Below are 20,524 nucleotides of genomic sequence, written 5' to 3'. Positions count from 1 at the left end.
ACACACACACACACACACACACAAACCCTTAATGACAACAAAGAGTAAAAATACTGAAAAATAAATCATTTCGGGCTTTTGAAGTTTCAGTTAATATAGGTTTACAACCTCAAAAAAAAAAACCCTTTATTTAAATGTATCTGAATTCCTTAACAAGTGTACATTTCCTAAAGTACTTCCTTAGAAGTACAATAAAAGAGGAGGTATGTTGTGGTTAAATGCTTGGGCTCTGCCTGAGTTTAAATCCAAAGTAAGCCACTGTGCCTCCTTGGGCAGCTGAATCTGTCTGAGCCTCAGTTTCCTAATCCATAAGGTAGGAATGAGAATTGTGCCTACCTCATTAGGTTCTGGGGGCTGAATTAGCCAGTTCACGTAAAGCACTTAAAACAGCGTCTGACACATAGTAAGCATGTAATAAATAGAAACTACTAATACTAGTATCATTATTCATTTTGATACCATAAGCAGTGGCTTTCACACAGTGCAGTAATGCGTGATACTCAAAGAATTCAGCACAGCTCAGACCAGACTTCTGTGAACAGTAACTGTTTTTCCTAATAACACTAGATTCTTTTCCAGTTACTTCCTTACGTTTATGCCATAATGGGAAACGTAAATAAAAAATCAGTTTTAATTATCTTTCTAACCCAAAAGTGAAAAAACTTCCTTATAGATACTTGTAAATTGAAAGACATTTGACCTGGGTAATTATATCTAGCTAGAGAGTGGAGAGATGCATCTACCGATTCTTTCCACCCACCAGGCAAAGCACATGGACTCGAAGAGGAAGAGCTTGGTTGCTAAAGGTGCGCTGTGCACTGTGCATCGATTTATTCATTTCATAGTGAAAATATCTATGTTATACATGTCATACTGCCTTCTCTATGAAAAGAGAATATTCATTAATACTGAATATTAAATTAGGGTTGTTTTCAGTTGCAGATTATTAACGTGACTTTGACCCTTTTCGGAATTATGGTTATCCCATAGGTTGCTTCCTCAGAAGGCCTCTCATTGATTCTAAACATAATTAAGAGTCAATTGCCGTTACCTGCATTAAATGAAATAATGTGACTTCCAAACTAAGTCAGAAATTTCCAACTTATATTCTTATGTGTAATGAGACTTCCACAGAAGCGTTAAATGTTAAACAAATGTTAAACAAATGAGATATTCCTTAGAGCTATATTTCTATTACTCTTAAGAGGCATTCATTCCAACACCAGAGCAGAGCCTGATGGAAAGTAAACGTTTTCTAAATTATATAGCACAAAATACAGTACATTAATCAATCCTGAAATTGATCTGATAAAATTACAGAATCTTTGGGGCTCCTGGGTCAGTCAATTAAGCATCTGCCTTTGGCTCAGGTCATGATCCCTCTGTCCTGGGATCCAGCCCCGGATCCGGCTCCTTGCTCAGCGGGGAGCCTGCTTCTCCCTTTCCCTCTGCCGCTCCCCCGGCTTGTTCTCTCTGTCTCCCTCTCTCTCTCTCTCTATGTCAAATAAATAAGTAAAATCTTTTTAAAAATTACAGAATCTTTGAGCCCAGCCTTCGTCTGCAGTGCAAATATGAACATTTCTCTAAACATCCTTGACGCTCGGTTTTTCTGTCTCTCCTTGAATATTTTGGTGACTGAGAATATTTGAATATTTAGAAGGGTGGTTCTTGAAATTGGGTGTGAAACAAATGATCTGTAACCCACCTGTGGAGGTTCTGCCTCATTAGGTCTGGGGTCCAGGAATTGTTTTTAACAAGCTCTGCAGGTGATTTGACTGCAGGGCAAAGTTGGAAAATCTCTTCATTTGGGAAGTCATTCATATGTGGAACCTAACTCTGCCTCCTTTTTGTCTCTCCGTAAATCTAGTTCTGCCCTCGGGAGCACTCCACTGCTCTACGCAGTCACTCTTCAGATATTTTATTTGCTCCTTCCATGCATTTTTCTTTAATGACTATCAAGTGCCAGGTACTTTCTACTGGGATATATTAGTGAACTTGTCCTTGTGAGGCTTACATTCTAGCAGGGATAGAGGGACAGTGTCAAAGAACCTAATAAATAACTTTAGTCTATTTAGATGGTGACAAATAGTAGGTAAGGGCGGGCATCATGGAGTAGGCACATGTGGGCAAAGACCTCAAGAGAGAAGACAGTGTATTTGGGGGTAGGGTATTTCAGGGAAAAAAAGGGAAAAAGTAGTGGTACCCTTCCTGGTTTGTTCAATGAACAGCAAAGAGGACTGTGTGACTGGAGCAGAGTAAGCAAGGGCAAGAATAGTAGGAAAGGAGGTCCAAGGATTAACAGACCACTGGAGGGACTTTGACTTTTCCTCAAGTAGTTTCCCCTTCTTTCATTCAGTCAGTTGTCCTTCACATAATAGGGTTTCCAACCACTACTAGTGAACATTCACATCCAGTATAAATTCGGCAGAGTAATAGGCATTAAATATATTACTCCTCGAAAGAATTAGCAAGGACATCATCATTGTTATCACGCTTGTGACATTAGTGAATGACGTTTCTAAATATTAAGTAATGTGCATGGGCTTTCCCTAATTGTTAGAAGATTCTTTCTCAATTCACCCAGGATCAACTTGTTTATAGAATCAAACCTAAGTAAAAGTCAATATCGAAGGCACCCCAAAGAAAACATTTCAAGATGAAATTAAGTTATGGATTAGTAAGTATAATATTTGTGGTTGAATTCAGGAGTGAATTAAAATCACACTAATAAAAACTGTCGTGGAAGTGCAAGATTTGCACCTGTTTTCATTTTCACCAGGTGCCATTCACTGGTATGTCACAGGTTCACTCTGTTGATAGGAGGCAACCATTATGGCAGGGAATGACCTTGATTTTAGCCTGTTGCCCATCACTCAGGCAGCGTCTCATTAAATCTGTATACCTTCAATCTACTCGAAGCCATTACAATTGGATTAATCAATATGGTTAAGAGTAACCTAGTCTGAGATAAAAAGTGAGGGCAGAAGACAGTGAAGACCAAATTACTTTCTCACCTCTGAAGGTGGGCCTCCTGTTAGAGATTCAGTCAGGAAAGCTAATAAATAAATGGATGGGAAGCCTTCATCCTGCTGTCTGCATCACTATGTTTTTTGTTTTTTTCACCCCTGGTCAGAGTTGTCCTTCTTAATCCTCTTGTATTTAGAATTACTGAATTAGGGGCGCCTGGGTGGCTCAGATGGTTAAGCGTCTGCCTTCGGCTCAGGTCATGATCCCAGGGTCCTGGGATCGAGTCCCACATCTGGCTCCCTGCTAGGCGGGGAGCCTGCTTCTCCCTCTGCCTCTGCCTCTCTCTCTCTCTCTCTCTCTGACTCTCATGAATAAATAAATAAATAAATTTAGAATTACTGAATTAAATTTAACTGTTACTTTTTAATAGAACTTAAGTCTCTAAAAATCTATTTATTAAATCTTACACATAAAGACAACTAGAAATACTTGGGCAGTACTACGATCTTGTGGGATTCATAAACATTCAGGTAAGTATACATTTCAAGACATCTGAAGCAACGAATTGGGACCTCACTGTGAAAAGTAACTATAACATGAGTGAAGCATCAAGTCTACATTGAGAGAGAAGCTAAACTTTGGGCATCGAATAGGAAGGAGAAAGAGAGAAGGAAAAGATGGCAGTAAAGTATGCTGTTGAATTTGATTAGAAGCAACTAACCTACACCTGGCTCGGCAGGATTTCCTAGCCTCCTGTGAAAAACAGTGTCAAGGTGCATAACGTATTGATTGACATTTCAAGCTGGCCAAAACTTTGCCTCAACCCGAATTCAGTTCAGACTGCCAGATCATATCCTAGACACCAGAAGGTGATTTTTTTGTTTTGTTTTGCTTTTGAATTCCAGTGGTTTTAAAAGACTGTAAATCCTTTGTTTAGTGGCTAGAATGGCCTTGATATAAATTATTTAATAACATTTTGTAGCTCCAGGATTATTTCCTCCCAAATATGTCTTCAGTTTTTTAATTTTATTTTCAAATGAAAAATATGTGCTTGTTGGAGGTTTAAAGTTTCTGTGGGTTACTCAAATATCCTATCAGTAGGTATCACTTGACATCCTGAATTAATTATTTTTTGTATTATCATAAATTTTCATCACCCCAAACTAATTTTAACATTCAATATTCTTTTAAGAAAATAAAAAGTTAAAACAAATAAGTCCAATGTATTTGTATTTGTTTAACATTTCTTTCTTGGAAAGCCCACAGGTTTGAGTCTTGATTTACATTGCATTCATATGGGATGCCTGGGTGGCTCAGTCGGTTAAGCCTTTGGCTCAGGTCATGATCCCAGGGTCCTGGGACCGAGTTCCACATCGGGCTCCCTGCTTGGTGGGAGGTCTGCTTCTCTCTCTGCCTGCTACTCCCCCTGCTTGTGCTCTCTCTCTCTCTCTCTGACAAATAAATAAAAATCTTAAAAAAAAAAAAACCAACATTGCATTCATCTACTGACAACATTAGACTTAAAATCAACTGTTTAAAATGATAAATAGTTCAGTATATAGTTCCCATTTGAAAAGCAGCTCTTTGACAGGTAAAATCTCCTTAAGAGTTGGCCATGGTAAGTTCCCCTACTCACAGAAAGAGTCACTCCACAGGATACCATTCGCCTGTAAGGGAGAGGCTGCCTGTACGGCAACAGGAGAGAGACGTGAAATCCAAGTGATTCCCCTCTCTTTACTTTTTTTTTTTTTTTTTTTTTATTTGACAGAGGGAGACACAGCGAGAGAGGGAACACAAGCAGGGGGAGTGGGAGAGGGAGAAGCAGGCTTCCCGCTGAGCAGGGAGCCCGATGCGGGGCTCGATCCCAGGACCCTGAGATCATGACCTGAGCCGAAGGCAGACGCTTAACGACTGAGCCACCCAGGCACCCCCCCCATCTCTTTACTCTTGCCACTATTCCTCTTCAACTAGATGAGGGGAAATCTAACTGTCCTGAATTTTTTGAAGTGAAAAATAAACCTCTTGGTTGTCTGTGGTGTTTCAACCCATTAAACAATTTAAATGAACCTTCTAGAAGCCAGCGTTTATTTCTTATTTCACTCCCAAAGCTTTGGGTATCCTGATGAGGCTGAATCAGCAATCACAGTCCCCAGCGTGGACTATTCACAACTTCATGCATTTCCTTTAGTTACCATGAAGGGGGAAAATGAAGTTATGGATTGTATGGATGCTGTGGTTAGAAGTAAATACTCAGACCTTAAAAATCTTGAAATAAAATTAAAACGTGATCCATGGGGGCATTCTAACTAGTCAATTATGTATATTTAATTTTGTATCATAAACAAATCTGATCTTGATGTGTTGATTCTCAACCAAAGTCGAGAATCACCTGTATAGAAAAATTGTGCAGCCTTTCTCTCTGGACATGGGCAGGCTCTGGATTCTGGCTGACTTGGGAGCTGCAAAGGAGAAAAAGGATAGCTCTTGAAAATGAAGGGAATTTGAAGTCTGGTCATGAACCTAGGGATGCAGACTAGAGAGGGAATCACTAGCAAATGAGGGGAGACTAGCAGCATTGGGTTTGCAGACAAGATTTGGAGTCTGATCCAACATTGAAGCAATACTGAAAATTCTCAACCTCATGCTTTAAATACAGTCTTCTGTAAATCACAAAAAGGGGTAGTAGGAACATCAAGGGCTCACTTTAGCACCTGCTTTTCTCTAAGTTGTTATGAGTGAATTTCAAAGGATTGAATCCATTTATAGATAATCCTCCTTTTAAAAAATTTGGCCACTAAAGTCTGTAATCCCATTAAAAATACATTTCAGACTTAATTTTGTTTACTTCTCATTTCAAGTATTAATTCTATATTGGTTTTCTTCCACATCTCTCTTTTCCTAAAGCTCATAAAAGGGCAATAAGCACTTTGTATAGCTTCCTCTATTATTTCCTTAGGTGTTCACAAAAGCAAATGTGTTCAAGATTTCATACCATTTATGTTCTAAAACATGGTTTTCATCTGTTCACAAATTATGGAAAATTATTTGTTTTGAGATTTTCCATGCTTTGTCTCATCCCAGGGGTGAATTTTTTGGAAAGCTTTAGTAACATATGTTCAGTCATTTTTAATGATGGGAAGGTAGGAGGGAAAAATCAACTTTTCTTCCTTTTTTTATTATGGTAAGAAACACAAGACGTAAAATTCACCATCATAAATAACCATTTTTTAAGTGCACAGTACAGTAGTGATAATGGTAGGCCCATCATTGTGCAATGGATTTCTAGAACATTTTCATATTTTAAAACTAAAATGCTATACTCATTGGACAACAAATCATTTCGATCCTTCTAGCCCCTAGCAACTGCCACTCTACTTTCAGCTTCTAAGGGTATGGCTACTTTAGATACCTCATGTAAGTGGAGTCATAAAGTATTTGTCTTTTTGTGACTGGTTCATTTATGAAATCAAGGTTCATCAGTGCCTATGACAGGATTTCCTTCTTAAAAAAAAAAAAGATTTATTTATTTGAGAGAGAAAGAGTGAGTGAGCTGGGGGTGAGGGAGAAGGACAGAGGGAAAGGGAGAGAATCTCAAGCAAACTCCCCACTGAGGGTGGAGCCCAAGACCCTGAGATCATGACCTGAACCGAAACCAAGAGTTGGTCACTCAACCAACTGAGCCACCCAGGTGCCCCAGCGTTTCCTTCTTTTTAAAAGCTGAATAATACTTTACTGTATGTGTATACTACATTTCTTTATCCACTCATCCATCGAAGGACATTTAGGTTGTTTCTATCTCCTGGCTATTGTAAATAACGTTGCAGTGAACATGGGTGTGCAGACATCTCTTTGAGATCCTGTTTTCAGTTCTCTGGATATACACCCAGTTGGATTTCTGGATCATATGACAGCTCTAATTTTAATTTTTAAAGGAACTTTTATACTGTGTTCCATAGTAACTACACCATTTTGTAACACCACCAACAGTGTCCAAGGATTCCAATTTCTTCATATCTTCACCAACACTTATTATTTTCTGGTTTTTGTTTTATAGCAGCCATCCTAACTGGTGTGAGGTGATATCTCATTGTGGTTTTGATTTGTATTTCCCTGATGATCAGTGATGTTGAGCATCTTTTGAAAAAAAAAATTTTTTTTTTTTTTTGCTATTGACTTGAAGGAGTAGTACCTTATATATTTTGGATATTAACTCATTACCACATAAAGAGTTTGCAGATATTTTCTCCCTTTCCATAGGTTGCCTTTTCACTCTGTTGATGGTTTCTTTTGTTGTGTGGTAGCTTCTCATTTCGATGTGGGCCCATTCATCTATTTTTGCTTTGGTTGCCTGTATTTTTACTGTTGTATCCAAGAAATCATTGCCAAATCCAATGTCATGAAGCATTCCCCCTAAAAGTTTTCTTCTAGGAGATTTACAGTTCCATGTCTTGCATTTAGGTCTTTAATCCTTTTTGACTTAATTTTTGAGCATGTGGTAAGGTAAAGGTCCAAATACATTGTTTTGAATGTGGATATCCAATACCATTTGTTAAAGAGACTAACCTGTCCGCAGTGTGTAGCATTGGCACCTTTGCCAAGATCATTTGAAAATATGCATGAGGGTTTTTTTTCTGGAATCTCTGTTCTGTTCCACTGGTCTCTATACATCTATCTTTATATCAGCATCACACTGTTTTGATTACTGTAGCTCTGTACTATTGAAGTTAGTAAGTGTGAAGCCTCCAGCTTTTTTTTCCTCAAGATTGTTTTGGCTATTTGGAGTAATTTAAGATTTCATATGAATTTTAAAATTCTTTTTTCTATTTCTGTAAAAAATGCCATTGAGATTTTGACATGGATTGTATTGATTTTGTAGATTGTTTTGTTTGTAGTAAGTCTTGCACTCCATGAACACAGAATATTTTTCCATTTATTTGTGTCTTCTATAATTTAGCAATATTTTGTAGTTTTTAGTGAACAAGACTTTTGCCTCCTTGGTTAAGTTTATCCTATCTTTTTTTCATGCTATTGTAAATGGGATTGTTTTCCTAATTTCTTTTTCAGATCGTGCACTGTTAGTGCATAGAAACACAGCTGATATTTGTGTGGTGATTTTGTATTCTACAACTTTGCTGAATTCATTAATCAGTTCTGTGTGTGTGTGTGTGTGTAATCTATAGGGTTTTCTATATATAAGATCATGTCACTAAATACAAGAATCATTTTATTCTTTTCTTCCGATTTTGATGCTTTTAATTTCAAAGCCTGATGTCTCTGGCTAGGACTTTCAGTACTAGGTTGCATAGGAGTGGTGAGAGTGAGCATTCCTTCCTTATTCCTGGCTGAAAAGCTTTTTGATTTCACTGTTGAATAGGATGTTAGAGCTATGGGCTTTTCTTCTATGGCCTTTATTACATATGGTAATTTCTTTATGTTCCTAGTTTATTGAGTGTATTTATCATGAGTGTGAGTTTTGCCAAATGCTTTTTCTGCATGTATTGAGATGATCATGTGATTTTTATTCTTTATTTTGTTAAGGTGGTGTATCACATTGATTTTCATACATTGAAACATTGTTGCATCCCAGGGATAAATCCCACATTGTTATGACATACCATCCTTTTTAATGTGCTGTTGCATTCAGTTTGCTGAATTGTTTTGAGGATCTTGGCATCTAGATTCATCGGGGATATTAGTCTGTAGTTTCCTTGTGGTATCTCTGGTTTTGGTATCAGAGTAATGCTGGCCTCATAAAATAAGTTTGCAAGTGTTGTCTTCAATTTTTTGGAAGTGTTTGAGAAAGATTGGTGTTAATTCTTCTTTAAATGTTTGTTAGAATTCACTAGTGAAGCCATCTGATCCTCTTTATGGGGAAGTTTTTGATTATTGATTCAATCTCCTTAGTAGTTATACATCTATTCAGAATTTTTTTCTTTCTTCACATTCAATTTTGATAGTGTGTGTTTCCAGAAATGTATTCTTTTCTCCTAGGTTATCTTATTTGTTGGTGTATCATTGTTTATAGTACTCTCTTATGATACCTTTTATTTCTGTGACATCATTTGTAATATCTCCTTTTTCATTTCCTTTTTTTTTTTTTTTGACAGAGAGAGACACAGCTAGAGAGGGAACACAAGCAGGGGGAGTGGGAGAGGGAGAAGCAGGCTTCCCGCTGAGCAGGGAGCCCGATGCGGGGCTCAATCCCAGGACCCTGGGATCGAGCCCCACGTCAGGCTCCCTGCTAGTGGGATGTCTGCTTGTCCCTTTCCCTCTCCCTGTGCCCCTCCCCTCTACTTGTGCTCAAGCGTATGTGCACACGCACTCTCTCCTCTCTCTCAAAAAAATAAATAAAATCTTAAACTCTTTAGTTTTATTGATTTTCCTCTTGTTCTTTACTCTCTATTCCACTTATTTCTGTTCTAATATTTATTATTTCTTTCTTTCTGCCCACTTTGCTTTTAGTTTGTTCCTTTTTCTAGTTCCTTGAGGTGTAAAGTTAGGTTGTTGATTTGCAGTCTTTCTTCTTCTTTTTTTTTAAAGATTTATTTAAGTGTGGGGGGGAGGGAGGGAGGAGCAGAGGGAGAGGAAGAGAGAGAGAACCCTCAAGCAGACTCCCTGCTGAGCACAGAGCCTGATGCGAGCCTGATCCCAGGACCCTGAGATCATGACCTGAGCCAGAATCAAGAGTTGGCTGCTTAACCAACTGAACCATGCAGGTGCCCCTCTTCCTTCTTTTTTTAATGTAGATATTTATTGTTGTAAAATTCCCTCTTGGTCTTGCTTTTGCCACAGCCCATGTCTGGTATGTTGTGCTTTTGTTTCATTTGTCTCAAGATATTATCTAATTACCCTTTAAAGTTCTTCCTTGACCTACTAGCTGTTCAAGACTATGTTATTTAATTTCCATGTGTTTATGAATATTCCAGTTTTCCTTTGCTATTGATTTCTATTTTCATTCCATCGTAGTCAGAAAAGATACTTGATATGATTTTAATATTCTTAAAGTTGTTAACACTAGTGCTGTGCCCTAACATGTGATCTGTTCTGGAGAATGTTCCACGTGCACTTGAGTGTATATATGGGAATGTGTAATATACTTGAGAATGTGTATTCTGCCGTTGTTGGCTGGAGGGTTCTGTGTATGTCTCTTAGGTCCAATTAGTCTATAATGTTTTTCAAGTCCTCCATTTCCTTATTGATCTTCTCTCTGGTTGCTCTATCCATTATTGAAAGTGAAGTATTGAAATCTTCTACTATTAATGTGTTACTATCTGTTTCTCCCTTCAATTCTGTCAGTGTTTTCTTCATATATTTAGGTGCTCTGCTGTTAGGTGCATATATATTTATAAATGTTTTATCTTCCTAGTGAATAGAACTTTTTATGTAGCATCCTTCTTTGTCCCATGACAGTTTTTGACTTAAGCTCTGTTTTGTCTAAGTATAACCACAGTTCTTGCCTTTTGGATACTATTTGCATGGAAGATCTCTTTCTATCTTTCCTCCTGCAGCCTACACCTGTCCGTATCTCTAAAGTGAGTTTCTAGGTGGCAGTATATACTTGAATCTTCTTTTTATTAATCCATTCAGCTATCCCATGTTTCTTGATTGGAGAGTTTCATCCATTTACATTTTTAAAAATTACTGATAGGAAAGGACTTAGTATTGCCATTTTTAAATTATTTTCTGTATGTTTTTCATTTTGTTTTTCTTCTCTTGCTGCCTTCCCTTGTGTTTCATTGGTTTTTTTGTAGTGACATGTTTTGAGTCCTGTCTTATTTCCTTTTTTTTTTAATTTATTTTTATTTTTTTATTATTATGTTATGTTAATCACCATACATTACATCATTAGTTTTTGAGGTAGTATTCTATGATTCATTGTTTGCGTATAACACCCAGGGCTCCATGTAGAACATGCCCTCTTTAATACCCATCACCAGGCTAACCCATCCCCCCAGCCCCCTCCCCTCTAGAACCCTCAGTTTGTTTCTCAGAGTCCATCGTCTCTCATGGTTCGTCTCCCCCTCCAATTTCCACCCCTTCATTCTTCCCTTTTGTGTTTCTTCCATAGATATTTTCTTTGTGGTTACCATGGGGATTACAGAACACATCTTATAGTTTTAACAATCTGTTTTAAACTAGTAACAACTTAACTTCAATCACATCCAAAAACTGTTCCTTTACTTCTCCTTCCCACTTCATGTTATTGATTTCACAAAGTACATCTTTTTATATTTTTATCCATTCACATAGCTTTATAGTTATAGTTATTTTTTATGCTTTTATCTCTTAAATTTTATACCAGAATTAAAGGTGATTTATGCACCACCTTTACAGTGTTAAGAGATTTGTTATTTGTCTATATATTTACCTTTACCAGAGAGCTTCATATTTTCATATGCTTTCACATTGCTGTCTAGTGTCATCTCAACTGGAAACATTTAACATTTCTTGTCAGGCAGGTTTAGTGATAGTGAACTCTCTCAGCTCTTGTTTATCTGAGAAGATCTTTATTTCTCTCTCATCTCCGAAGGGCAGTTTTACTGGATATAGTATTCTTGGTGGCAGTTTATTTCTTTCAGCACTTTGAATATATCATAGCACTCCCTTCTGGCCTGGAGTTTTCATAAAAGCTTTTTGGATCATATACTGTTGCTGTTCATTCAGTTTCTCCATAGGGGATGAGGTCTTGGGCTTTATTCAGCCATCTTGCTGACCTCACTCCCAACTTTCTTAAATGCCTGAAATATGTTCAGCATTTCAGTGGCTGGATGATTAAAAGATAATGGACAATTCAAAATCATCCAAACGTTTAAAAAAATCTCAAGTCAGTCATCAATATGAAAATACTTGCATTGCTTAGAAATGACAAAACTAAAACTCTGCAAGTACTTACTCATGAACAGCTCTGAATAAAATGTTTTTATTATTATTTTACCTAAATACTTCCATGAATATTGATTTTTCTAGTCACATAACATTAATTGTTACATAATTCTGCTTTTAAGTAGATAGTTCACTGCTGCTACAGATGGTATTAGTTTTTTAACTGATTGTAAAGAAGAAAAAACAAGAACATTGAATGTATTATACTTTTTGATGCAATATTAGACTTAAAGTAAAATTCATAAAAGCTGAAAATGTAAATTTTTCTGTATGTTTCAATTGCCTCATGGGAGTTAAAGGTACAGTGTTGGTTTTCATTTTATCATTTCTACCTTGGTGCAAAATGAACAGTAATTTTAAATCTTCTCTAGATGCCCAGAGACAGACTTTTATCTAAAATGTGCATGGGGCACTTGGGTGGCTCAGTCGGTTGAACATCTGACTCTTGATTTCAGCTCAGGTCATGATCTCAGGGTCATGTTTGAGTCCCGTCTTAAAACCCCATGACAGGCTCCATACTCCATGCTCAAATCAAGCCCCATGACAGGCTCCTGCTTGAAATTTTCTCTGTCCCTCTCCCTCTGTCCCTCTCCCTTTGCCCCTCCCTCAGCTAGCATGCTTTCTCTCTCTCTCCCTCTCAAGTAAATAATAAATACATAAATAAATAAATAAATGCATAAATAAATACATAAATAAATAAAATGTGCACAATAAGCTGGGGTGTCTGACTTGCTCAGTCAGTGGAGTGTGCAACTCTTGATCTTGGGGTTGTGGGTTCGAGACCCATGTTGGGTGCAGAGATTACTTAAAAAATAAAATCTTTAAAAAATAAATTAAGTAAATTAAGTAAAATTAGCACAGATAAGCCAAGACCTAGAAGGATCCTTTAGATATTTCCTCTTTTTGGGGACAGTCTCAAATTTAAACTTCATCTGAGGAAGAAGATATATAAATATTTGCCACTCTTTGCTGACTTTAGCATCTAGTTTGAAGTATTTTGAATGAAATCCTTCGTGTGCTACAATTTCATTTGATATTATGAACATTTTATTTGCAGTAAAAATAAGATTGTTCCTTTTATGAGGGAGTCCATATGTGATTCTTATTTACAATTCTGTGCTTATCTTTATTTTTTTACATGCAAGTGATCTCCATGTTTTGTTTTGTAATCTGACATATAATTAAAGCATCCTAAGCCATGGAGAAAAGGCCGTCAGCAAGACCATACATCTTGTCTGCATAGCTGTTTCTTTTCTTACTGCCATTCTTAAGAACATATGACAAGCCAGTTGAAATAAAATTTCTGTGTTTAAAAACTAAATTGTATCAGGAAGCACAGAATTGTGATTGAGCGCTAAAGATAAAATATACTGCACTACTATGAAGGCATATTCCTACTGAAAATGTAAGGCATTTTTATATTAACAATATGTCTCCTGAAGTGTAACAAAATAAGCCTCAGATTATAATGCAACTTGAAAGATTCTCAACATGTGCAGCAACTTGATTCCACCATGATTAATTAAAATCCTTTACATTGTCACTAAATGACTTCATAACTGGCTTGAAAAGAACCACCATTTGGAAGCCTCAATAAATGATTTTAAAACTTTGTCACAGTTTGTGTTAAACATAACATTTTAAAGAGAGTAATGTATCCAGTTTCGGTTTTCCCATTCTTTCTCCATAATGAATTCTATTTTATGCCTTTTCTCAATGACTTTTCAGTTTTGTGAACAATATCACATACTTGTTTCCTTTAATATGGATAGTGATCATTGCATTTGTCTTTGAAGGTTCCTGGGGAAAATATTATGTGTTCCAGGGCCTTTTCTTTATTCTCTTCTTTTTAGTGAAACCCTTTTAAGTATCCAGGAAAAAAAAGTATCTATTGATTTGGTCTGGCTTAGGGATTTTTTTACTGTAACCTGTAGCAAGATGGCTTTTGAGCTTGTTCCCTGAGGCTTGCACAGTAGAAGTCAATGCGGAAGCCCAGCAGAGGTCTTAAATAGGTGTTATTTTTTTTTTTTTTTAACTACTGAAAATCCCACTATCAGATAGTGTATTATAGCAGTGAGTGATTTTTTAATTTATTTAATTTATTTTTTTAAAGATTTATTTATTTATTTCAGTGAGAGAGAGAGAGAGAGAGCACAGTGGGGAGGGGCAGAGGAAGAGGGAGAGAGAAATTCAAGCAGATCCCGAGCTGAGCATGAATTTTGACGTGGGGCTTGATCTTACCACCCTGAGATCAGACCTGAACTGAAACCAAGAGTCAGAGGTTTAACTGACTACACCACTCAGGCACCCCTGATTTTTTTTTTTTTTTTAATAATTGCTGCTGGTTTAGAAGGGCCCTGTACGCAGAGAGGCATTCTTCAAGCCTCTCAGGCTAGAACAATTCAGTGAGCATCTCCATCCCTTACTTCCTCCATCTCCTCTATTACCTCCTTTCTTCCCACACTTATTAATATAAAGAACAGTATGAGTGATTCTCAAAAAGGCATGCTAAGCATAAGAAGGCAGCCACTCTTATGATTTTTCAAGTACATGAAATTTTAGAAGCAAAACTAATCTAGAGTTGCAGAAATATATAGAACACAAATATATAGAAAACCTCCTGTGCTGTCACAGAATTTAGTCCAACTTAGTGGAAAGATGAGATCGGTCTATGAGTATGTTCAGTACAAGTCCATGGATGACAAATAAGTACCATACTCTAAGTGCTAGAAGGGCTGATAACAAAAAGGAGAGATTCGTCTTCTCTATCGGGTATGGTAAATGAGCAGACTCAGGCCTGCAGTCAGGCCACAGCTGTGTTTTGTTCAGCCCATACGATAGCTTATGTTTTTCCCCTAAATTAAATTATTTTCTGACATTTACAAATTGGGAGATTTCACATGAAAATAAATATGAATTTTTGAGCTTCTCTTAAAAAGACCAGAATTTCAAGCATCTGAAAGCTTGCTTTCCCTTCCCCACTAGCAGTGATGAGTTGAAGCTGCGTGTCTCAGGCACATCGGACAGCCTCTGGCTTCCTCCACCCATCTGGCTCCTTCATTTGTCCACGCTTCTTACTTTTACCCAAAGGCATCTGAGTTAATGATCCCTGCTCTGTTCTCATCTCTGACACCACGTCAACACTTGTGTTCTTATCAAATGCTTCCTTTCACTTTTCCTCTTGTGCCTTGCTGACATCCTCCTAAATCAGGCCCCCATTGCTGCACACTTAGCAGCCAGAGAGCCTCTTGCAGAGCCCACCTCTTTCCCATCTCCCACTCGGTACCACATGCATACCTTCGCCAATAGGTGGCATCCTGCCAGAGAGCACGAAAGTAAGAGGAGAGGCAGGGGTCACTGCCAGAGTGAGCATCCAAAGTAGATCCTGTAAGTTACAGGCCAAAGATAAGAGGATTAGGACCAGGAAAGAACTATGAAAAAGTTTCTCAGAAGTGGTGGGTAAATAGAGAACAAAAGGCGAAGAACAAAGATGAATCTTAAAAAAGAGCAAAAATGACCAACAAGCACATGAAAAGATTCACAACATCATCAGACGTCAGGGAAATTAAAATTGAAACCACAGCGCAAGGACTACCACACCTCCACTAGAATGGCTAACATTAAAAAGGCTGACAATACCAGTGGATATGCAGCAACTGGAATTCTCATATCTTGCTGGCAGGAATGTAAGATGGTATAGCACCACTTTGGGAAATAGCTTGGCAGTTTTTTATAAAGTCAAACACACACTCACTCTAGGTGTTTACCCATGAGGAATGAAAACGTGTGTCCCCACAAACACTATTACATGGATGTTCATAGCAGCTTTATTCATAATAGCCCCAAACTGAAAACAATCCAAATGTCCATATGTGGAAAAATGGATCAACACATTGTAGTATGTCCATTCAGTAGAATACACTCTACAATAAAAAACATAAGGAGCTCTTAATACACAGAATAACATGCTTGATTCCTAAAAGATAATGCTGATCAAAAGAAGAGAGATACTGTATAATTTTTATGTGTATAAAATTTTAGAGGCAAAACAAAGTAACAGAAAGTAAATCAGTGATTGCCCGGGACCAGAAGTAAGAGAAAACTGACTGCAAAAGGTCAAGAGAGAATTTTTTGGAGTGATGGAAATATTCTACATCTTGGTTCTGATGGTGGTTACACAAGTGTATATAGTTGTTAAAACTGTATACATATATAATTGTATACATATGTATGTATATATGTATATATATAACTGTATACTTAAAATATGTGTATATTATTGTATGTAAATGTTACCTTAATAAAGTTGATTAAATAAAAAAAATAATTTAAAAGGACAGGCAGTTAAAGGAGGAGGACAAATGGGCAACCAGGATAGGAAGTAAAACAGAGGTGAACAGCAAGGGCATGAGATATTACACATGAAGACAACAAAGCACTAACTTGAGGCCAGAATGGATTTTTGAGAACCTTCCAGTGAAATCCCAGTTCTAATCACACCAATTGTCTCATTACCTCTATCAGTGCTTGCAATTCTTCTTTCATGCTGGGAATCAGTTTGTTCCTATAACTTGAAATGTTATATGTCTGCCCTCCCCCCCGACACACACATAAAAAAGTGTTTTCTATCACACTGCATTGTTTTTTTTTCTTCCAGGGAACTTAGCACATCTGAAATCTACTTTGATTATGTATCTGTCTAATGGTTGTCTGTCTCCTTACTCTAGTTAATGATCACCGTAAGATAGAGATCTTTCCTAACTTGTCACTCTGTCTCCAGCACCTAGCCTGAGATCTGGCTTATTGAAGACACTCAATGACTAATCACTGAATGAATGAACAAATGAAAACGTAGTAAGCAAATAATAAATACCCAGTGTTTGCTCTTGTTTTTCCCTGAAATTTTCTTTTCCTAAAGTTCTTTCTTTCTTTCTTTTTTTTTTTTTTACCTAATTTTTACAGGTACTTCTGTTGTGACTGTAAAAGCTGTTGCTCCTGACCCAATACAAGACAGCATCAAATATTCCATTTTTAGTGGAAATGAAGATGGGGTTTTTTCCCTGTGCTCCAACTCAGGTGATCCTTCTCTCTCCTGTAATAGCTTTTTTTTTTCTGCTTCATTTAATGTTACTAGTAAGAAATTCTTCTGCAGAGGAAACTCAAAATTTGAAAGATAGAAAAATTAGAGGTAAATAATTTAAAAAAGAAGTAAGAAACAATTTTTTTATGGTAGCTGATGAGAAATTGTGGGAAATCAAGACTACTAATTTGTTTACATGTACTTGCTAAGAATCCTGTTCTTCACATTTGGCATACCTAGCCTACCCTTTGAATTTTTGAAGATAAACTGGTTTCTACTTATAATTTACTCATCTATTTGGGAAAATGGGAGATATAGAAGAGAGACCATCAATATTGAGTTTGAATTGAAAATAACCACACATGTCTAGCCGTAGGGCATTTTCATCACGAGATTCTTCTAATTCGCCACTGAATGTCAACAATGCAACAAAAAAGGACAGCTGGAAAGGTTTCTATGTGATGGTAAAGAAATTACTTCCAAATACAGCATGTATTAAATTTAACTTTAATAAGACCATTATTGTGTTTTAAATGAATACCAATTGATTATTTGAAACATACTTTTTTGACTAACAACTATGTAGTAGATACATATCTACTGCTGCGTTGTCAAACCTCAAGAAGAATGTTTTCAATAATTTCTATATTACCATACAACTGCCTTATGGAATCTGTACTACATGCACATGGGAAGAATTGAGAGGGAGTAGTTTCTTAAGCAAAGGCCTTCTCATCCCGGGTAGTTTTCTGGCTCTGGTCCGTACCAGCTTTGGTCAGCAGCCTTCCTGAGGTAGCCCGCTAGCTCTTCATCTCTTTGCCCCATCGTTTGGTTAAAGGGTGGTGCAGGAAGCCTGTTGACAAGAAGGCCTTTGTGAACATCATCCGGCCTTAAGCTGCTAGCAGTCCAGGGGTCTGAAGGTCCTGGGAAAGGAGCTGAGATTAGAATGTTCAGAAAGAAGGAGAGTAGCAGAGTTTGTACAATTTCCCAGGCTACCCACATCCTTCTGTCACCTCACCCTTAACGCAGCCCAGGCTTGGCCTTATTTTTTCAGGAGTCTCTAAAACTCATGTAAAATATGCCTAGGGTTAGTCCAAAGGGGACTTCCACAAAAAACTCTTCATTTTTCAATTAAATATTTATTTATGTTGAAGTTTATTTCACAAGTTTGTTGTGAAACAGCTGCAAGAAGATACACTAAAACATAGAAAATTCTTTAATGGCCATGTACTTGCCATCCATCTCCAGAGATGAGACATGACTGGAACCTCAGGAAGTCCCTGTGTCTCTCTACTTTGATCCAAGGCAATCCATAACCAGTCACTGCCTTTCTTTCTTGATAATTTTCCAACTGTGTCTGAATTTCTAAATGATGTGTTATGTCCTTTTACCTTGGTTGAAGCATCATGATAGAATCATGCTAATGTCCTCTCGTCTATGACTTGATTCTTTTGCTCAACATTTTGACTGTGGTGCATACGCCGTTATGCACACATTAGAGAGGAGTAGCAAAGAAGGTATGTACCTGCTGCCAAGGTTATAAACCAGAACACAGCCATTATCGTCAATGCTTCCTTTGAGCCCTTTTCCGATCGCTTTCTTTCTGTCCACGGCTGCAGGCTGACTAGTGTCCCTACTTCAGGGACAATCATTCCCTTGTGACTTATAGTAAATGCATTTCTCTACAATAAAACTGTTTGGTTTATTTTTGAATTTTATATAAATGGATTAATAGTCTGTGTATTTTATTGGGATTCAATTCTTTTTATTCAAAATTAGAATCTTTCATGTTAATGTGTGCAGATGGGTCTTTTTCACTTTCAGTTCTTTATGGCCTTCTGCTTTAAGTCTGTGTCACAACTTATTTATCCATTCTACCATTGATGGACAGTGAGGTTTTCCTGTCTGGGGATATAATAACAAACGCTGTGAGGAGCGACCTCATACGTGTCTTCTGGTGCATATGTGAGGAGTTCTCCGGGCCCCAGAGTCTAGGCTGGGCATATACATCAGAGGATGCATATGTTCAGCATTACAGATAGTGCCAAATTGTTTTATGAAGTGGTTTGCTCCACTTTACATTCCACCAGCACTGAATGAGAGCTATCACGGTTGTTTACGCCCTATTTTCTATTGTCAATCTGGTGGGTGTGAAATGGTATCTCACTGCGGTTGTCATTTGCATTTCTTTATTACTAATGGATGTGAGCGATTTTTTTCACAGTGTATTGGCCATTACTGCTTTCTCCCATGTGAAATGCATTTTGATGCACTTTGTCTGTTTTTCTACTGGGTTGTTTGTGTTTCTCTTTCTGAAGTGTAAGGATTTTTAATAAATTTCAGTAGCATTTCTCCTTTGCTTTTTGTTGCAGATATATTTTACAGTTTGTGACTTGTCTTTCACTCTCTTACTGGTACATTTTTATTTTGATGAATTAGAATTAATCAGTCTTTTACTTTATGATTTTCCCATTTTGTAAGTCAAGAAATTCTTCCCTATCCTGAGATCAAGAAAATATTGTTGCATTGTCTTTTAAAATTGTTAGTGGTTTTCCTGTGTTTCATGTTTACATCTATAGTGCATCTAGAATTTATTTTCCTGTTTTACATGAGTTAGGGATAACTTTCCTTTTTCTTTTTCTTCTTTTTTTTTTTTTAAGAGGATTACCAGTAATTCCAGGGACAATAACCTTCCCCTGTGACCTGAAATACCCCCACTGTCATATGTTGTTTCCATAACTGTTTACAGGATGCTTGACTCCTTTGCACTCATCTCTTTGTCTATCCACACACCAATACCACACTCCCTTAATCGCATAGACTTTATAATCAATCTTCATACCAAGGAAGCAGCCCCATTTTCATGTTCGTCATGAGTATATTAGCTGTTATTGGCCCTTTGCACTAATATGAATCATTGTATCCACTTGCCAAATTTTCTCACACACACACACACACACACACACACACACACACACACACACAGGCCTATTGGGATTTTTTCCCGAGGAAAAGAGATTTATTCATAAAGCTTCAGGTGATGTAAGAGCTGTCCACACTTTTCATACATGAAACCCAGGTAATCATGACATGCACATTTGATTTCAGGTGAAACCTCACTTGAATTAACAAAGAAAATGTCCAAAACAATTGCATGGCCTCAATCTAGAATTTAAGTAACTAACTCATCAGGCCAAAGTATCCTCCTCACAAAGCTTCTGTATAGCGGTGCATTGTAACTAATAATCATCTACCAAAGCTCTTCTTTTCTTTTATTTTAACTGTGGTAAGAATATTTAACATGAGATCTACTCTTTTAGCAAAATTATAAGTGTGTACAATACAGTACTGCTAACTCTAGGCACAGTGTTGTCCAGCAGGTTTCTAGAACTTATGCATCTTGCATAACTGAAACTTCATCCCCACTGAACAGCACTTCCCCATCACCATCGCCCCTCCCCCATGGCACCTGGCAACCACCATTCTATTTCCTGCCTCTAGGAGTTTGACTATTTTAGATACACCATATGAGTGGAATCATGCCATATTTATGTTTCTGTGACTGGCTTGTTCCACTCCACTTAGCGTTCTAGG

General features: G+C 37.3%; 1 protein-coding gene across 1 annotated transcript in view; it reads left to right on the top strand.

Moving 5' to 3' along the window:
* The window catches only part of DCHS2 (dachsous cadherin-related 2), a 248,112-nt gene that overhangs the window by 195,415 nt on the left and 32,173 nt on the right, over positions 1–20,524 (top strand). The window contains exon 14 of the mRNA XM_032413042.1: positions 16,813–16,926. Within this exon, the coding sequence (XP_032268933.1) occupies positions 16,813–16,926 (114 nt within the window). The remainder of the gene's footprint in view (positions 1–16,812; positions 16,927–20,524) is intronic.

The sequence above is a fragment of the Phoca vitulina genome, unplaced genomic scaffold, assembly GCF_004348235.1.
Source record: "Phoca vitulina isolate PV1807 unplaced genomic scaffold, GSC_HSeal_1.0 scaffold14, whole genome shotgun sequence".
NCBI lineage: Eukaryota > Metazoa > Chordata > Mammalia > Carnivora > Phocidae > Phoca > Phoca vitulina.
Note: the sequence above shows the minus strand (reverse complement) of the source record. Positions and strands in the feature narration are given on the sequence as shown.